Genomic DNA, 18995 nt, shown 5'->3' with positions numbered 1-18995 from the left:
GAGCCGGGCGAAGGAAGAGACGGCGCGGATTCTCGGCTCTCGCTGCACCCGCCGCGGCCTCCGGCTGGCGCTGAGGCAGAAAGCAAAATGGCCGCCGCTCCGCCCCCTCTCGGCGGCCGGCTTTACCTCACGCACATACACCCCCCCAGGCCACGCCCCTTTCCTCCCCGGAAAGTTGCCGCGGCGACGACCCGGAAGCACTCCTGTCCCCTCTTCCTCCTCCTTCGACCCCGCTTTTAAAAAAAAACGCTCGTGAGGATGTCTGTCTGACTTTTCGCCTTTTTTTTAATTTTTGTTCGTGTCAAAGTGAGGGAAGGAGGGTTTTTTTTAACATAAAAAATAGCGTTTTTTAATAGAAGGACGGTTCCCCTCAAAATGGATGGCGCGGAAAAGCCGTAGGCCTCGCGCACCAGGGAGAAAAAAAAATATCGGACACTGGGAAGGGGCGTGGCCCGAATGACGTAAGGGCGGAGCGGGGAAGGCCACGCGTCGTGGCCACGCCCCCCGAGGCGAGGAAAGAGATGGAAAGGAGCACGTGGGCCGGCCTCCTGTCAACCGCGGCGATCTGCTTGCGCAGCCGCCTGCTCTCAGAAGGTAGCTTCTGAGCATGCGCAGAGATCGCCCTCTCCATGGTTGCTGGTGCTGCTGCTGCTGCTGCATAAGCTGCCTTCCTTTTTTTTCCCCCCCTGCAAAAATGAACGATTTTTCTTAACTTTTCCATCCAAATGACGCTCTAGCTCAGAGGTCTTCAAACTCCGCCCTTTTATGACTCATGGACTTCAACTCCCAGAATTTCTCAGCCAGGCATGCTGGCTGAGGAATTCTGGGAGTTGAAGTCCATGAGTCATAAAAGGGCCGAGTTTGAAGACCCCTGCCTAGCTCAATGCTATGCTGTGCTGTAATGCTTTTATTCTGATTGCAGACCACACCTGGAATACTGCAGCCAATTTTGGTCACCATATTGCAAAAAAGATGTTGAGAGTTTGGAAAAAATTCAGAGAAGAGCAGCTAAGACGATCCAAGGCCTGGAGACTAAAACATGAAAAACGGCTGCAGGACTTGGGTCTGGCTAGTCTAGAGAAAAGAAGAAATAGGGAGACATAATAGCAGCATTCCAGTATCTGAGGGGCTGCCACAAAGAAAGGGGGGGGGGGGGAGAAATCAACTTATTCTCCAAAGCACCAGAGGGAAGGACGAGAAACAATGGTTGGAAACTGATGAAGGAGAGAATCAACCTGGAATTAAGGAGAAACTTCCTGACAGGACAATTAACCAGTGGAACAGCTTGCCACCAGAAATCGTGGGGGCTCCATCCCTGGAGATTTTTAAGAAGAGACTGGACAAGTCACTTGTCTGAGATGGTATAAAGGGCTGACAAAATCTTGGTTTCTGGAATGAAAATAAAAAGTTTTTTCTTCCACCACCTATTCCGTCCCAGAACCTTGACTCTTCCCTTTCTTTTCCTCCCAGGGGTTATTTCAGCCGGCCTACGACTCCCAGCAGTCCTTGCGTCTGATGACGTCATTGGCCAGCGACCGAGGAAGGGGAGCGGGAAGTTCGCACTGCAAGCGAAGCCAACGAGCAATGGAGGAAAAGATAGCGAAGGTGAGCGGGGCCTGGGACCCTTCGGGGTTATTCCCTAAGAAAGAATGATAATAATAATAATAAAAATTACAAGGATCGGAAAGGTTTTCCCGAAAACACACACACACACCCATCCTCTGCTCTCTCTTTCCTGGTTTGGGGCCAATTCTCTGCAACTTAAAGCCCCAAACTTAAAGATTCTGCAGCTCCAGCGTAACAGATAACAACATTTAGCAAATGACGCCCTGCGAGGCTCAAAGCTTTTGGGTGAGATCTGTGGGGATCTAGAAGATTTATCTTTGTTAGAGGAGAGATCTCCCTGTTCACTTCTTCCTTATGCCGGCTGGGTGACTTTGAGTCAATCACCAGGAGACGGTGAGATCTAGTCCTGCCTTAGGCATGAAAGCTGGCTGGGTGACTTTGGGCCGATCGCTAGGAGACTGTGAGTTCTAGTCCTGCCTTAGGTGGAAGGCCAGCTGGATGACTTTGAGTCAATCACCAGGAGACGGTGAGTTCTAGTCCTTCTTTAGACATGAAAACCACCTGGGTGACTTTGGGCCAATCACCAGGAGATGGTGAGTTCTAGTGCCACCTTAGTTATGAAAGCCACCTGGGTGACTTTGGGCCGATCACCAGGAGACTGTGAGTTCTACTCCTTCTTTAGACATGAAAACCACCTGGGTGACTGGGCCAATCACCAGGAGACTGTGAGTTCTAGTCCTGCCTTAGGCATGAAAGCCACCTGGGTGACTTTGGGCCGATCACCAGGAGACGGTGAGTTCTAGTGCTGCTTTAGGAGTGAAATCCAGCTGGGTGACTTTCGGCCAGTTACTCTCTTGTCAGCTCAGTCCACCCCACTAGGTTGTTGTTGTCGTGGGGAAAAGAGAAGGGGGGTATTATGTATGTTTGCTGCCTGGAATTCTTTATAAAAAATAAAAATAAAGGCAGGATAGGAGTAAATACATTAATAAAAATTCTAAAATGCCGTGAGATTGAAACGTGACTCGCGGGCCTACTCGCTTTTCCGAAATGCATTCGTACCCCGGAAGCAGAACGGAGGAGAAAGATGGCTATTTTTTTCCTTTCTGCGACAGGTCACTTCGTGGTTGAAGAAGCTTTTTGGGGACCAGCCGGTTCCTCTTTACGAGGTGAATGCCCGGACAGTGGACATTTTGCATGAGCTGGCTGAATGCAACGAGTCCAGAGATGGAGATGTCATCCTGTTAATCGAAGACATGAAGCAGAAAGCAGTGGAGTACGAGTCAGAGGGTGAGATTGATCCATTTCCCACCTTTCGGGGTTTTGATACATACCTGAAGGTGGTAAACATAATATGGGGCAGGAAGTAAACTCCTTCAGTAACACCAGCTGCCTGCAATTAGCGCAGGTTCGAGTCCCACCAGGCTCAAGGTTGACTCAGCCTTCCATCCTTCCGAGGTAGGTAAAAGGAGGACCCAGATTGTTGGGGGCAATTAAGCTGACTTTGTAATAATGCCGCTTGGGGGTGTGTGAAAGCCCTAATAAGCAGGCATATACATAGAATGAAGGCTACTGCTAAGCTTGTAAGCCGCCCTGAGTCTTCGGAGAAGGGCGGGATATAAATGGAATTAAAATAAAATAAATAAATAAATAAATAAATTTTCCCCATTTCCCCTGTAACGACTCTCCTGTGAGGTAGGTTGGGCTGAGTGGCCCAAAGGCACCCAGCCAGCTTTCGTGCCTAAGCCTGGACTAGAACTCACAAGTTGCCTGGTTTCTAGCCCAGTGCTCTAACTACAGGTAGTCCTCAACTTACAACCATTTGTTTCGTGACTGTTCGAAGTTACGACGGCACTGGAAAAAGGGCCTGTTTTTCACACTTAAGGACCATTGCACAATATTTGTATGTTACCTATGAGTAACATATAAATATTAATCACTGTCCATGTATTCAAGGTGGACAGTGATTAATATTTATATGTTACTTATGTAAGGGTATATAGCTGGGGTCTTCAGACTTGGCCCTTTTATGACGTGGACTTCAACTCCCAGAATTCCTTCTATTCTATTCTATTCTATTCTATTCTATTCTATTCTATTCTATTCTATTCTATTCTATTCTATTCTATTCTATTCTATTCTATTCTATTCTATTCTCATCCTATCCTATCCTATCCCCACAAGCCGAGAGTATCTGTCCTAGATCAAACTGGCTCTCTAATTAGAGTAATTGTGTCAGTCTCAGGCCAAGCATGTGAGGTTTCCTTAAACCACCTGCTGTCTTACCTTTTGTTTCCCCAGGCCTCTTCCTGCAGGAACTTTTAATGGAGAGTCTGAATCTTTCCCTCAGCGGCCTATCGAAAGCCAGCACGAGCTACCTCAATAGCCTAGTGGATATTGCCCTGGCTCTGGAGACAAAGGACACATCTCTGGCAAGGTGGGGTAGCTCTCTTCCCAAGGCGTTTCTGAATGCTGCAGTGCCAGCTCTGAGGAAGGCATTGCAGGCCCTTCAGGATCATGGATGTTTTTTGGAGAGAAAAGTTGGAGAGAATTTAATCCTTCCTTCCTCCCTCCCTCCCTCTCTTCCTCCCTCCCTCCCTCCCTATATCTAGTCATCTGTCTGTATATCTATTTATCTATCCATGTACTTATCCATCTGTCTGTCTGTCTATCTATCTATCTATCTATCTATCTATCTATCTATCTATCTATCTATCTATCTCATCTATCTGTATCTTTTTATCTACTATCCATCTGTCTGTCTGTCTGTATCATCTATCTAATCTGTCTCTATCATCTATCATCTATCTATCTACGTACCTATCATTATCTATCTATCTATCTATCTATCTATCTATCTATCTATCTATCTATCTACTATCAATCTATTTGCTATCTATATCAATCCATCTACCATCCATCTATCTGTTTGGTATCTCTCACTCACCATCCATCCGTCTATCTGTCTCTTTACCATCCATCATTCTCTCTCTCAACAGTTCTAGCTTTAAAACTTTATTGAAATTCAGATAATCTCTGGTCCGGAATTTGTTTATTGTTTCAGCTTAGAGGTTGAAATCACTTTGGTAGAATCTAGTACAGATTTATTTATTCATCTGTTTCCATTTAGAGGCTTTCCTTCTCAAAATGGTGGCTTATACTTTTTAAAAAATAAAGAACAATAGAGGAAAAGAATCGTCTTCAAACTTATCACATTTTATTTATTGTGGGGTACATATTAGTCTGTTAACGGCTTCTTGCTGACTTCATGACTGAGATGAGAACATCTGATTTTGCAAGCAATTCTAAATTTTTATCCATTTATTTATTAAACTTTTATGCTGCCTATCTCACCTAAACTCCCTCAGAATCTAATTGTGACTAGTCGCTAAATACTATGACAGCTCTCAATGTAAAAAAAAACCAAACAAATCCTGATTAACTGGCCTTTTTCTCCTTAGTTTTATTCCGGCCATCAACGACTTGACTTCTGATCTGTATGGAGCACAGTCCAAAAACAAAGAGCTCGAATTCGAACTCAGCACCCTGAGGAGAAAGCTCACATCAGCGCTCGTGCTGGAAAAACGCCTTCAGGAGTAAGCATACTTGGCCGTTTTTCTTTCTTTGCCTTTCCTTCCTTCCTTTGCTCCCAAAGGCTTTTGCAGAGTTTCAGGCTTTAGAGCAGGGCTCTTCAAACTTGGCCCTTTTATGATTGGTGGACTTCAACTCCCAGAATTCCTCAGCCAGGCACATTGGCTGAGGAATTCTGGGAGTTGGAAGTCCACCAGTTCATAAAAGGGCCAGGTTTGAAGACTCCTGAGAGTCTGGATCCAAGCCCACAGTTTCATCAAAATGGCTGACTGAGGAATTCTGGGAGTTGAAGTCCACCAGTTCATAAAAGGGCCAGGTTTGAAGACTCCTGAGAGTCTGGATCCAAGCCTGCAGTTTCATCAAAATGGCCGACTGAGGGATTCTGGGAGTTGAAGTCCACCAGTTCATAAAAGGGCCAGGTTTGAAGACTCCTGAGAGTCTGGATCCAAGCCCGCAGTTTCATCAAAATGGCCGACTGAGGAATTCTGGGAGTTGAAGTCCACCAGTTCATAAAAGGGCCAGGTTTGAAGACCCCTGCTACAGAGTTTCAGCTCTATTGAGCTGAATCCGTCTCAATTGAATGGCATGGTATCTTGCTGCGACGCCTCAGGGGACTGGGAGTGGGAGGCACGGTTCTGCGTTGGTTCTCCTCCTTTCTCCAGGGTCGCTCGCAGTCGGTGCTGACAGGGGGACAGAGGTCGACCCCGAGGCCTCTCGCTTGCGGAGTCCCTCAGGGGTCGGTCCTCTCGCCTCTCCTGTTCAACATCTACATGAAACCGCTGGGTGAGATCATTCGCAGTTTTGGAGTAGGGTACCATCAGTATGCTGATGACACCCAGCTTTTTATCTCAACTCCAAACAATATCAGTGATGCCCTAGACGTGATGTCCCGCTGCCTGAAAGCGGTCCGGGAATGGATGGGGAGAAACAGGCTTCAACTGAACCCGGACAAGACTGAATGGCTGTACGTACCGGGAAACCAGGAGATTCAGAACGTCCCACTGCTTAACATTGGGGACAAGTTACTTCCCCCTGTTGATAGGGCCCGCAACCTGGGTGTCCTCCTAGACTCGCAGCTCTCCCTGGAAGACCACATTGGAGCTGTGACCAAGGGGGCCTTCTCCCGGGTTCGACTAATTCGCCAACTACGGCCTTATCTGGACCTGGATTCCTTACGTACAGTCACCCATGCCCTTGTGACATCTCGCCTAGACTATTGTAACGCTCTCTACATGGGGCTGCCCTTGAGATCCACTCGGAAGCTTCAACTGGTGCAAATTGCGGCGGCACGGACACTCTTGGGAGCCTCCCGATACTCCCATATCACACCTCTCCTCCGTGCGCTGCACTGGCTTCCGGCTGCCTTCCGTGTGAAGTTCAAGGTGCTAACGATGACTTACAAAGCCCTACATGGCATGGGTCCGGACTACCTTCGGGAGCACCTTCTGCCGATGTCAGCACCCCACCGTCCTGTGCGCTCCCACAGAGAGGGCCTCCTCAGGGTGCCACCGCTCAAGGAATGTCGGCTGGTGGCCCCCAGGGGGAGGGCATTCTCAGTGGGTGCGCCAGCCCTCTGGAACACCTTACCAACAGAAATCCGGATGGCCCCTGACCTCCGTACCTTCCGTCGCGACTTAAAAACTTTCCTGTTTCAGCAGGCTGGCCTGGCATGATAGCGTTAATTGGGGTCCCAGTTTGTGTTCATTAGTGTTTCTTATTATTTTTATTGTTCGATCTGTATACCTTCCTTCCTCTGTACACCGCCCCGAGTCCCTCGGGAGAAGGGCGGTTTATAAAAACTAATAAATAAATAAATAAATAAATAAATAAATAAATGCTGCCTTTTTTGATTTCCAATTGTATGCTATTCTGGGTTCTAGTGATTCAGATGGCCTTGCAGAACCAAACATTGGTGTTAATATCAGCTCAGAAAAACAGATGGAGGATACTGCTTCTGAAAGCGCCCAGCCTTGGTTGCTAGTGCTAGCAGTGTCAGTCATGTTACCTAGTTGGGCAATGAAACATCTGCAAGAAAACAAGCAACCTCAGAGAGCACCAAGGACCCCACAGTCGTCGTCCTCCTCCTCCTCCTCAAACCCACTCAATTCTCAACACTGATGATGTCACCTAGCTGGGTCATGAAACGTCTGCAAGGAAACAAGCAACCTCAGAGAGCACCAAGGACCCCACAGTTCTCCTCCTCCTCCAGTTCCATTCCCTTCTGATGATGTTACCTAGTCAGGTAATGAAACGTCTGCAAGAAAACAACCACGCTCGGAGAGCACCAAGGACCCCATAGTTCAGTCCTAAGCTACAGATCCTTCCCCACAGTCGTCGTCGTCCTCCTCCTCCTCCCCCCCAAACCTCACTGCCTTCCAGCACTGATGATATTACCTAGTTTGGTAACGAAACATCTCCAAGAAAACCAACCAAGCGCAGAGATCATCAAGGACTCCACAATCCTCCTCCTCCTCCTCCTCTCCACAAATCTCACTCCCTTCTAGCACTGATGATGTTTCCTAGTTGGGTCATGAAACGCCTGCAAGAAAACAACCCAGCTCAGAGCCTTCTCCCCCCCCCACACATACACAACTTCAACCCTGAGCTACCAATACTCTGTTCTGTTGTAGGGACGTCGTGAAAACCGAAGATCATCTGATAGTGGAAAGAGCGAAAACGGAAAGCCGAACGCAGTATATGAAGTTCCTCATTGAGAAATCCGAAGACATCAAAGGCCAGATTAAATCCGCGGAGGTAAGCCCGGGCAAGGCCACTAAGGTTTCTGTGGAATGAAATTGATATTTTGGGGTGGGGTGGGGAACGGATGGACTGACTTTAAAAAGTATATTTTTAAGTTCCTGCCGGTGCCGATCCCGCCGTCTGAAATTGGGTAGGGAACCTCTGTTTAAAGAGAAGAATTTGAGGACAAACGATTACTCTCTAGCTCTTGCTTGGATTTTGAAGGGAAAAAAGCACGTGCCTTTTTAGGCTGTACTGCTTCACGTTGGAAAGAACGTCTTTCTCCCTTAGAAAGGCTTAGCCTCCATTCCTAGTGTCTGTATACGTGCACCCAGGCCTTTTTTTTAAAGGCGGGGGGGGGGACAATTTTATGGAAATGGTAACCTCCCAGCCATCTACTATCTGCATCTGGTTCCATTACCCAACAAGGGAACATCCTCAGTAATGCTCAGAGAGTGCCAGTGTCTCCATAGATCAACCCTGAGCTCCAGATGTTCTCTTGTATTGCGTTTCCCTTTCCCCTTCCCTTTTCCTTCCTTCCTTCCTATCTTCTTCCCTTCCTTCCTTCCTCCACCTGCTCCTTCTTCCCTTCCCTTCATCATTTACTCCCTTCCCTTCCCCATCCATTTACTTTCCTTTCCTTTCCTTTCCTTTCCTTTCCTTTCCTTTCCTTTCCTTTCCTTTCCTTTCCTTTCCTTTCCTTCCCTTCCCTTCCCTTCCCTTACCTTACCTTACCTTCCCTTCCCTTCCCTTCCCATCCATTTCTTTCCTTCTTCATCCATTTACTTCCTTCCCTTCCCCATCCATTTACTTCCTTTCCTTTCCTGTCCCTTCCCTTCTGTCTTCCCTTTCCCCTTCCCTTCCCTTCCCTTCCCATACATTCCTTTCCTTCTTCATCCATTTACTTCCTTCCCTTCCCCATCCATTTACTTCCTTTCCTTGTTCCCTTCCCTTCATCATTTACTCCCTTCCCTTCCCCATCCATTCCTTTCCTTTCCTTCTTCATTGATTTCCTTTCCTTGTTTTCTTTCCTTTCCCTTCCCTTCCCCTTTCCTTTCCCTCCCCTTCCCCTTCCCTTTCTCCTTCATCCGTCTTTCCTTCCTTCCTTTCTTTTCTCCCTCCCTCCCTGCTTTTTCCAGTTCTATAGCAAAGTGTAGAAGGGGCTTTGACGTCTCTCCATTTCCTATGAGTAACTCTGTCTGCTTTTGCCCTGCTCCTCTCCTCTCCTCTCCCGGCAGGAACAGCTGTCTGCGAGTGGGCTGGATGCTTCCCTGACACACGAATCGCTGGTGACGCTTTCAGAGGTGGGTGGGATGCCACGCGTGTTACACTACGGCACCAGCTGGCTGGTATTTAACTGGGGCGGCTGGAGGAAATGCTATTCGGCGACATGGACCCGGGATCCGAGCCTGCTGACTTTAAGCTTTCAATGCCTTTCCGAAGCGTTCAGCATTCCAGGGGCAAATGCGTCTTCTGCCCAAATTTCTGCGGTGAAATCAGATGCTGAGAGAGGGAGGGAGGGAATACTGTATTTTTCGGACCATAAGACGCACTTTCCCCGCCCAAAAGTGTGTGTGGGAGAAAACGAGGGTGCGTCTTATGGTCCGAAGCTGATCCGTATGGCCAGCCCCAAACTCCGCAAGTGGAAAGCAAGGGAGATTGCCAGGAGCGCGAATCGGCACGTGCTGAGAAACGCCGATCTCGCACTCCTGCAATCTCCCTCGCTCGCTTTCAGCTTCCCTTGCTACAAGAGAAAGCAGGCTGAAACGGAGCGAGGGAGATTGCCAGGAACGCGAATTGGCCAATCTTGCGCTGCTGCAATCTCCCTCGCTCCGTTTCAGCCTGCTTTCTGCAAGAGAAAGCCGGGCCGCAGGGCCGCCTCCACGGGTACTGCTCTAACGCGGAGAGGGAAGGACAAAGAGGGAGGGAAGGAAGGAAAAAAGGAAGGGACAATGGGAGAGGGAGGGAGAGAAATAGAGAGAGAGAGGGAAAGAGGGAGAGAGAGAAGGAGAAAAAAATAGGGAGGGAGAGAAAGAGGGAGAGAGAGAAAAGGAGAAAGAAATAGGGAGGGAGAGAAAGAGGACTAGAGAAGGAGAAAAAGGGAGAGAAAGAGGGAGAGGGAAAGAGGGAGAGAAAGAAAGGGAGAGAGAGAAGTAGAAAAAAGGGAGGGAAATAGAGGGAGAGAGAGAAAGGGAGAAAGGGAAAGAGAAAAATAGAGGGAGAGAAAGGGAGAGAGAGAAGGAGAAAGAAGGAGGGAAATGGAGAGAGAGAAAGGGAGAAATAGAGGGAAAGAGAAAAATAGAGAGGGAGAGAAAGGGAGAGGGAGAGAGAAAGGGAGAGAGAAGAGAGGGAGGGGGAGAGAAAGAGGGAAAGAGAGGGAGAGAAATTAAATTAGTAACATGATTGTTAAGTGAATCTGGTTTCCCCACTAACTTTGCTTGTCAGAAGGTTGCAAAAGGCAATCACATGACCCTGGAACAATGTGACCATCATAAATATGAATCGATTGCCAAGCATCTGAATGTAAATCACATGACCCTGGGGATGCTGCAACGGTCATAAGTGTGAAAAATGGTCATAAGTCACTTTTTCCAGTGCTGTCATAACTTTGAACAGTCACAAAGTGAATCATTATAAGTCAAGGACTACCTGTATCATTTTTTTTCCTTTTTTTGGGGGGTCAAGTTTTTGACACCTTGTTGGGCCACTGGTGGTACTCGGACATTGCCTTGTCCTAAAAGTGGTACAATGGATGAAAAGGTTGAAAAGCCCTGTTTTAGTATACCGGTACTATTTGGTTCAGAATATTTTTTTTCTTGTTTTCCTGCTCTAAAAACTGGGTGCGTCTTATGGTCAGGTGCGTCTTATGGTCCGAAAAATACGGTAATTCGATGGAAACGCTAAAACAAAACCAAACAAGAAAAGCCAAACGGAATGCAAAGGTTTTTCAACTTAACCACCGTAATTGGGATCAGAATTTCTGTGGCTGGGTAAGGTGAGCGTGAAGTGAGCCAACCTGATCTTACTACAGGTAGTCAGTCCTCAAGTTAGGACCGCTATTGAGACCCAAATTTTGGACACTTAAGAAATGTGAAGTATAAATGAAAGGAAATGAAATAAAAACACAGGTAATCCTCGACTTACAACAGGACATTTAGGGACCGGCACTGGAAAAAAGTGACATAACCGTTTTTCACACTTATGACGGTTGTGGCATCCCCATAGGACACGTGATCAAAATTCAGAGGCTTGGCAACTGACTCACATTTATGACTGTTGCAGCGTCCCGGGATCACATGATCCCCTTTTGCGACCTTCTGAAAGACAAAGTCAATGGGGAAAACATTAACCAGTGGAACTACCTGCCTCCAGAAGTTGTGAATGCTCCAACACTGAAAGTTTTCCAGAAGAGATTGGACAGCCATTTGTCTGAAATGGTATAGGGTATCCTGCCTGAGCAGGGGGTTGGACTAGATGACCTCCAAGGTCCATTCCAATTCTGTTATTCCATTCTAACCATGACACTAACCTGCAGTGATTCCCTTAACAACTGTAGCAAGAAAGGTCATAGAATGGGGCAAAATTCACTTAAGAAATGTTTCAGTTAGCCACAGAAATGTTGGGCTCAACCTTAAGTTGAAGACTACCTGTGAAATGATAAAAGAAAATGAAATGAAATAAAAAATAAAATAATTATTTCCTCAGAAACTGGCAGATTTGAAGAAGCAGGCAGTTCCTTTAAAAAAGAAACTGGAGTCTTATCTGGATCTCACACCGGTATTTATTTATTTATTTCCTTCCTTCCTTCCTTCCTCCCTCCCTCCCTTCCCTTCCCTTCCCTTCCCTTCCCTTCCCTTCCCTTCCCTTCCCTTCCCTTCCCTTCCCTTCCCTTCCCTTCCCTTCCCTCCTTCCCCTTCTTCCTGAGTTTGTCCTTCGTAGACAGGTGTCCTGCACCCATTTTATGGCCACTACAAAGTGAGGCTAGAAAGGAAAGGAGATGAGGACGGACTAAGGGGAACTGGGTTCAAGGAGAGTGAGAAGCAGAAAAAGGAGGGACGGCAGCATTGTTAGTAGCAAAACTATGGCCCTCTTAGGAGTTCTGGCACAGCACAGCTGCCTGGGGGATTCTGGGAGTTGAAGTCCACACATCTTAAAGCGACCAACATTGAGAAACACTGTACTAGAGTGTTGGGTATTTAAGCAATGCAGGGAAGCTCTCTCTTTGAATTTTGGGGAGGGGGACCCTAACTGTGGCACGTTGGAGGGAATCCTGTGTGTGTCGTCTTTACAACTGTGTCTTCCTGTTCTTTCCAGAATCCTTCCCTTGCTCGAGTGAAGATTGAAGAAGCCAAGAGGGAGCTGGTAGGTCTTTCCCTTGGCATTAGAATAGAAGCTGGAAGGGACCTTGGAGGTCTTCTAGTCCAGCCCCCTGCTCAAGCAGGAGAACCTATACCATCTCAGACAAGTGACTGTCCAGCCTCTTCTTCAAAATCTCCAGTGATGGAGCGCCCACGATTTCTGGAAGCAGCTTCTCTTCCACTGGTTAATTGTCCTCACTGTTAGGAAGTTTCTCCTTAATTCCAGGTTGCTTCTCTCTTTGGTCAGTTTCTAACCATTGAATGGAATGGAATGGAATGGAATGGAATGGAATGGAATAGGAGCTGGAAGGGACCTTGGAGGTCTTCTAGTCCAGCCCCCCCCCCCGCTCGAGCAGGAGAAGCTACACCATCTCAGACAAGTGATTGTCCAATCTCTTCTTAAAAACATCCAGTGATGGAGCGCCTACAATTTCTGGTGGCAAGCTGTTCCACTGGTTAATTGTTCTGAGTGTCAGGAAGTTTCTCCATAGTTCCAGGTTGCTTCTCTCTTTGGTCAGTTTCGCCATTGCCAGCAATGGGGTGGGCATGGCTTCCGGATGATGCGTCCGGCCCGTGGGCCAGCAGTTTGACACCCCTGGTATAGGGTCTCCTGCTCAAGCAGGGGGATAATGAATAATAATAATAATAGTAATAATAATTTGGAAGGGACCTTGGAGGCCATCTAGTCCAACTCCCTGCTCAGGCAGGAAACCCTATGCCATTTCAGGCAAATGGCTGTCCAGTCTCTTCTTAAAAACTTCCATTGTTGGAGCATTCACAGCTTCTGGAGGCAGGTGGTTCCACTGGTTAATTGTTCTGACTGTCAGGAAGTTTCTCCTTAGTTCTAGGTTGCTTCTCTCCTTGACTAGTTTCCATCCGTTGCTTCTTGTCCTGCCTTCGGGCGCTTTGGAAAAGAGCTTGACTCCCTCTTCTTTGGGGCAGCCCCTGAGATACTGGAAGACTGCTATCATGTCACCCCTGGTCCTTCTCTTCATTAAACTGGACATCCCCAATTCCAGCAACCGTTCTTTGTATGTTTTAGCCTCCAGTCCGCTGATCATCTTTGTTGCTCTTCTCTGTACTCTTTCTAGAGTCTCGACATCTTTTTTACATCATGGAGACCAAAACTGGATGCAGCATTGCAAGTGTGGCCTTAACAAGTTACAGAAATTCGGGGCTCTGTTATGGCTGTTCATTCTCCCTTTTGCCAGAAAGAGCTTCCCCCCCCCTTTCATGCAAATAACCTTATGGATGCTGTTTTCCCCTTTGCAGGAAGCCCTGGAGGCCGAGTTTTCGAGGAAATTGGACATGACTGCACTGTCAGTAACTTAACCTACCAAGCGAGCATTTGTGTAATCATTCTGGGCCAACATAACATACCGTATTGTATATAAATTCATTTTCCCCCCCCTCCCTCCAGGACTATGTTATAGTAGTCCGTCTTTCTGAATAAAAACTTTAACGTAAGCATTTGTACAAGCAATTGGGTCGGGCCATTGCCCCATCGCGTGCCTGTGAAATGTTATTGTATCTAACTCGTTCGTAGCAGGATGACTGTTAAGTATCTCATTCCTGACAATAGTGTGTTATTTATAAAATTTATTAGCCGCCCACCTTACCTCTCCGTTAACTCTGAACGGCTTACATTTTTAACGACAAAACTGCATAGAACCTAATTGTATCAATACGATACCATAACAAGTCAATCTTAGCTAAAAAGAATTAGATTGGAATTAATTATTCTGTTAATAGAATTAATCAAAAAAAATATTGAAGGGAGGGGAATAGTTTGGAAAAGTCTAGAAGAGACTATCTTCCATGGTAACTTTGGGTGGCTTACAATATTTTTAAAAAGGTACAAAACCTTTTTTTATCGGGGTCTTCAAACTTGGCCCTTTTATGACTGGTGGACTTCAACTCCTAGAATTCCTCAGCCAGCATGGAGGAGACCCCTGGCCTGGATCCAAGCCCGCAGTTTCATCAAAATGGCCGTCTGAGGAATTCTGGGACTTGAAGTCCACCAGTCATGAAAGGGCCAGGTTTGAAGACCCCTGGCCTGGATCCAAGCCCGCAGGTTCATCAAAATGGCCGTCTGAGGAATTCTGGGAGTTGAAGTCCACCAGTCATGAAAAGGCCAGGTTTGAAGACCCCTGGTCTGGATCCAAGCCCGCAGTTTCATCAAAATGGCCGTCTGAGGAATTCTGGGAGTTGAAGTCCACCAGTCATGAAAAGGCCAGGTTTGAAGACCCCTGGTCTGGATCCAAGCACGCAGTTTCATCAAAATGGCCGACTGAGGAATTCTGGGAGTTGAAGTCCACCAGTCATGAAAAGGCCAGGTTTGAAGACCCCTGGCCTGGATCCAAGCCCGCAGTTTCATCAAAATGGCCGTCTGAGGAATTCTGGGAGTTGAAGTCCACCAGTCATGAAAAGGCCAGGTTTGAAGACCCCTGGTCTGGATCCAAGCCCGCAGTTTCATCAAAATGGCCGACTGAGGAATTCTGGGAGTTGAAGTCCACCAGTCATGAAAAGGCCAGGTTTGAAGACCCCTGGCCTGGATCCAAGCCCGCAGTTTCATCAAAATGGCCAACTGAGGAATTCTGGGAGTTGAAGTCCACCAGTCATAAAGGCCAAGTTTGAAGATTCCTGGTCTGGATCCAAGCCCGCAGTTTCATCAAAATGGCCGTCTGAGGAATTCTGGGAGTTGAAGTCCACCAGTCATAAAAGGGGCAAGTTTGAAGACCCCTGGCCTGGATCCAAGCCCGCAGTTTCATCAAAATGGCCGTCTGAGGAATTCTGGGAGTTGAAGTCCACCAGTCATGAAAAGGCCAGGTTTGAAGACCCCTGGTCTGGATCCAAGCCCGCAGTTTCATCAAAATGGCCATCTGAGGAATTTTGGGAGTTGAAGTCCACCAGTCATGAAAAGGCCAGGTTTGAAGACCCCTGGTCTGGATCCAAGCCCGCAGTTTCATCAAAATGGCCGACTGAGGAATTCTGGGAGTTGAAGTCCACCAGTCATGAAAAGGCCAGGTTTGAAGACCCCTGGCCTGGATCCAAGCCCGCAGTTTCATCAAAATGGCCAACTGAGGAATTCTGGGAGTTGAAGTCCACCAGTCATGAAAAGGCCAGGTTTGAAGACCCCTGGCCTGGATCCAAGCCCGCAGTTTCATCAAAATGGCCAACTGAGGAATTCTGGGAGTTGAAGTCCACCAGTCATAAAGGCCAAGTTTGAAGATTCCTGGTCTGGATCCAAGCCCGCAGTTTCATCAAAATGGCCGTCTGAGGAATTCTGGGAGTTGAAGTCCACCAGTCATAAAAGGGGCAAGTTTGAAGACCCCTGGCCTGGATCCAAGCCCGCAGTTTCATCAAAATGGCCGTCTGAGGAATTCTGGGAGTTGAAGTCCACCAGTCATGAAAAGGCCAGGTTTGAAGACCCCTGGTCTGGATCCAAGCCTGCAGTTTCATCAAAATGGCCGTCTGAGGAATTCTGGGAGTTGAAATCCACCAGTCATAAAGGCCAAGTTTGAAGATTCCTGGTCTGGATCCAAGCCCGCAGTTTCATCAAAATGGCCGTCTGAGGAATTCTGGGAGTTGAAGTCCACCAGTCATAAAAGGGGCAAGTTTGAAGACCCCTGGTCTGGATCCAAGCCCCCAGTTTCATCAAAATGGCCAACTGAGGAATTCTGGGACTTGAAGTCCACCAGTCATGAAAGGGCCAGGTTTGAAGACCCCTGGCCTGGATCCAAGCCCGCAGGTTCATCAAAATGGCCGTCTGAGGAATTCTGGGAGTTGAAGTCCACCAGTCATGAAAAGGCCAGGTTTGAAGACCCCTGGTCTGGATCCAAGCCTGCAGTTTCATCAAAATGGCCGTCTGAGGAATTCTGGGAGTTGAAGTCCACCAGTCATAAAGGCCAAGTTTGAAGATTCCTGGTCTGGATCCAAGCCCGCAGTTTCATCAAAATGGCCGTCTGAGGAATTCTGGGAGTTGAAGTCCACCAGTCATAAAAGGGGCAAGTTTGAAGACCCCTGGCCTGGATCCAAGCCCGCAGTTTCATCAAAATGGCCGTCTGAGGAATTCTGGGAGTTGAAGTCCACCAGTCATGAAAAGGCCAGGTTTGAAGACCCCTGGTCTGGATCCAAGCCTGCAGTTTCATCAAAATGGCCGTCTGAGGAATTCTGGGAGTTGAAATCCACCAGTCATAAAGGCCAAGTTTGAAGATTCCTGGTCTGGATCCAAGCCCACAGTTTCATCAAAATGGCCGTCTGAGGAATTCTGGGAGTCAAAGTCCACCAGTCATAAAAGGGGCAAGTTTGAAAACCCCTGGTCTAGAATAAACAGAATACCTTCCAGATGGCATGAAAATCTCACTTGCTCCGATTCTTCATAGGAGAGTTAGTCCCATTATTGGAAATGGATACACATAAGAGATTTTTCTTGCAGGGCACCGTTAACCACACTGAACAAATCAAAATTCTTGATTTTGACAGATTCCAAATGCCACGAACATAAGGATTTTAAAAACGTGATCAATCCAGACATATCAGCCGGGTGATGCTGTGTTCAAGTTTCTGAATTAGGGACTTCACAGCATGAAAATGGTCACAGCTGTTCATGCAACCCTAAAATGTCAGATTAATGGTTTTATTGTGCAGATAGTCCTCATTTAGCAAATGCCTCACAAAGTGATTGATTGCAGTTATGACAGCGGTGAGAAAGTGACTCTGCAACCAGTGCTCACCATTAAGACAACTTTCATAAATTGGTAAAGAAAACAAGTCAGATTATAAAGCACAATTGCGGTTTCACTTAGTCACTGCTTTGCGTAACAACCAAGTTGTTGCTCCTGGTTGCCACCACTAAATGAGGACTTACCAGCATTGGCTTCATTTTAAGATCGTGAGACACTAATTTCATCATCTTTAGAACAATCCTCTGCTAGTTGAACAGATAAGGGTGCTATAAAGTTAATTGAAGAGTAATTAAAAAGCAACATTTTGTGCAATTTCCTTCAACACAAGACAGTTGGTTTAGGTGCCCCAATCAGTGACTCCAAGAACTTCCAACTAGTATATAAATTTCAAAAGCAGGGATAGGATAGAATAGAATAACAGATTTGGGAGGGACCCTGGAGGTCATCTAGTCCAACCCCCTGCTCAGGCAGGAAACTCCTCTACCATTTCAGACAATTGGCTGTCCAGTCTCTTCTTAAAGGCTTCCAGTGTTGGAGCATTCACCTCTTCTGGAGGCAGGTTGTTCCACTGGTTAATTGTTCCCACTGTCAGGAAATTCCTCCTTAGTCCCAGGTTGCTTCTCTCCTTGATGAGTTTCCATCCGTTGCTTGTCCTGCCTTCAGGTGCTTTGGAGAATAGCTTGACCAGGGGTCTTCAAACTTGGCCCTTTGATGACTTGTGGACTTCAACTCCCAGAATTCCTCAGCCAGGCACGCTTGAAGGGCCAAGTTTGAAGAACCCTGAGCTAGATCATTGACAGAAGTTGGAGTTGAGTTGAAGGGATCCCAAGTGATAAGCATTAGAAAAGGGCCAGTTGACCTAAGCTATCACCACCGACAGGCATGTATCTTGATCCACCTGGGTGACCCACTGGCTGTGTAATCTTTTAGATGGGGTTCACGGTTGTCCCCTTTTAAGTTCTTGACTTAAGAAGTCTTAAGCTGCAACTCCCATTGCCTTTTGGGTAGGCTGACTCCAAGGTGCCTGGGAATTGTAATGCTGCCACGTCAACTGGCCCTAGGAGTGTGGGGATTGTCACGTCGAATGGTCCTAGGCGTGGGGGAGTTGTAGTCCTGCCATGTCGACTGGCCCTAGGCGTGTGGGAATTGTAGTGCTGCCACATCGACTGGCCCTAGGCGTCTGGGAATTGTAGTGCTGCCACGTCAACTGGTCCTAGGCGTGTGGGAGTTGTAGTCCTGCCATGTCGACTAGTCCTAGGCTCGTGGGAATTGTAGTGCTGCCACGTCAACTGGCCCTAGGAGTGTGGGGATTCACATTGAATGGTCCTAGGTGTGGGGGAGTTGTAGTCCTGCCATGTCGACTGGCCCTAGGCGTGTGGGAATTGTAGTGTTGCCACGTCGACTGGCCCTAGGCGTCTGGGAATTGTAGTGCTGCCACGTCGACTGGTCCTAGGTGTGTGGGAGTTGTAGTCCTGCCACGTCGACTGGCCCTAGGCGTGTGGGAATTGTAGTGCTGCCACATCGACTGGTCCCAAGCAATAGGAAGAGCACATTACAGCTGACCAGTATCCAATATTGGCCCTGTATGCAAGATTATTTCTCTCCATCCAGTGGTTTACTCTCTCCTTTTGCTTTCTTTGCAAAGTGGTCCCAGGCCGATAGCCTTGTTCACACAACTCCTTAATCTGGGTCAAGCAAAACAACCACCACCAAACAGCTGGGTCACGGTTAGCCCCGCCTGCTTCCTTTCCTTTCCTTCCTAACGCGCAGGCGCAGTCGCCTTTCGAACGGCCGCCAGCCGTTGGAAAGGGCGAGCTGTAGCGCCCCGCCTTTCTCCCCTCGTTTTCCCGCCCAATCGCCTCCCTTGCCCCTTGCAGGAGCAGCCGGGAGCCGCCAGGTGGCGCGCGTGCCCAGAGCGCGCCGCCGCCTCGCGCCCTCCGCCGTTCTTTCCGGCCGCGCGCCCGCTTCCTCCCTTGGCGCACTTCCTCCGTCGGGCAGCGCCGCTGTTGCTGCCGGAAGTGACGTCGGGAAAGCTCGAGCTGAGGCGATTCCAGCG

General features: G+C 47.8%; 2 protein-coding genes across 2 annotated transcripts in view; one reads left to right on the top strand and one right to left on the bottom strand.

Annotated features, from left to right (window-relative positions):
- ATP5F1A (ATP synthase F1 subunit alpha) overlaps positions 1-631 on the bottom strand; it is a gene marked incomplete at both ends in the record, with an annotated part of 16280 nt that extends 15649 nt beyond the window's left edge. Inside the window, one exon of the mRNA XM_081316315.1 lies at positions 536-631. Coding sequence (XP_081172441.1) covers positions 536-631 — 96 coding nt within the window. The remainder of the gene's footprint in view (positions 1-535) is intronic.
- Positions 632-1497: 866 nt separating this feature from the next.
- On the top strand, positions 1498-13718 carry HAUS1 (HAUS augmin like complex subunit 1). The gene is made up of 9 exons (XM_081319304.1): positions 1498-1605; positions 2679-2853; positions 3865-4000; positions 5025-5159; positions 7785-7908; positions 9132-9197; positions 11599-11670; positions 12208-12255; positions 13524-13718. The coding sequence occupies exons 1-9, from the start codon at positions 1516-1518 to the stop codon at positions 13581-13583; spliced, it is 906 nt and encodes a 301-aa protein (XP_081175430.1). The 5' UTR covers positions 1498-1515; the 3' UTR covers positions 13584-13718.
- Positions 13719-18995: the final 5277 nt, after the last annotated feature.

The sequence above is a fragment of the Vipera berus genome (assembly GCF_964194415.1).
Source record: "Vipera berus genome assembly, chromosome: 2".
Classification (NCBI taxonomy): domain Eukaryota; kingdom Metazoa; phylum Chordata; class Lepidosauria; order Squamata; family Viperidae; genus Vipera; species Vipera berus.
This window is presented reverse-complemented; position numbering and strand designations above follow the sequence as displayed.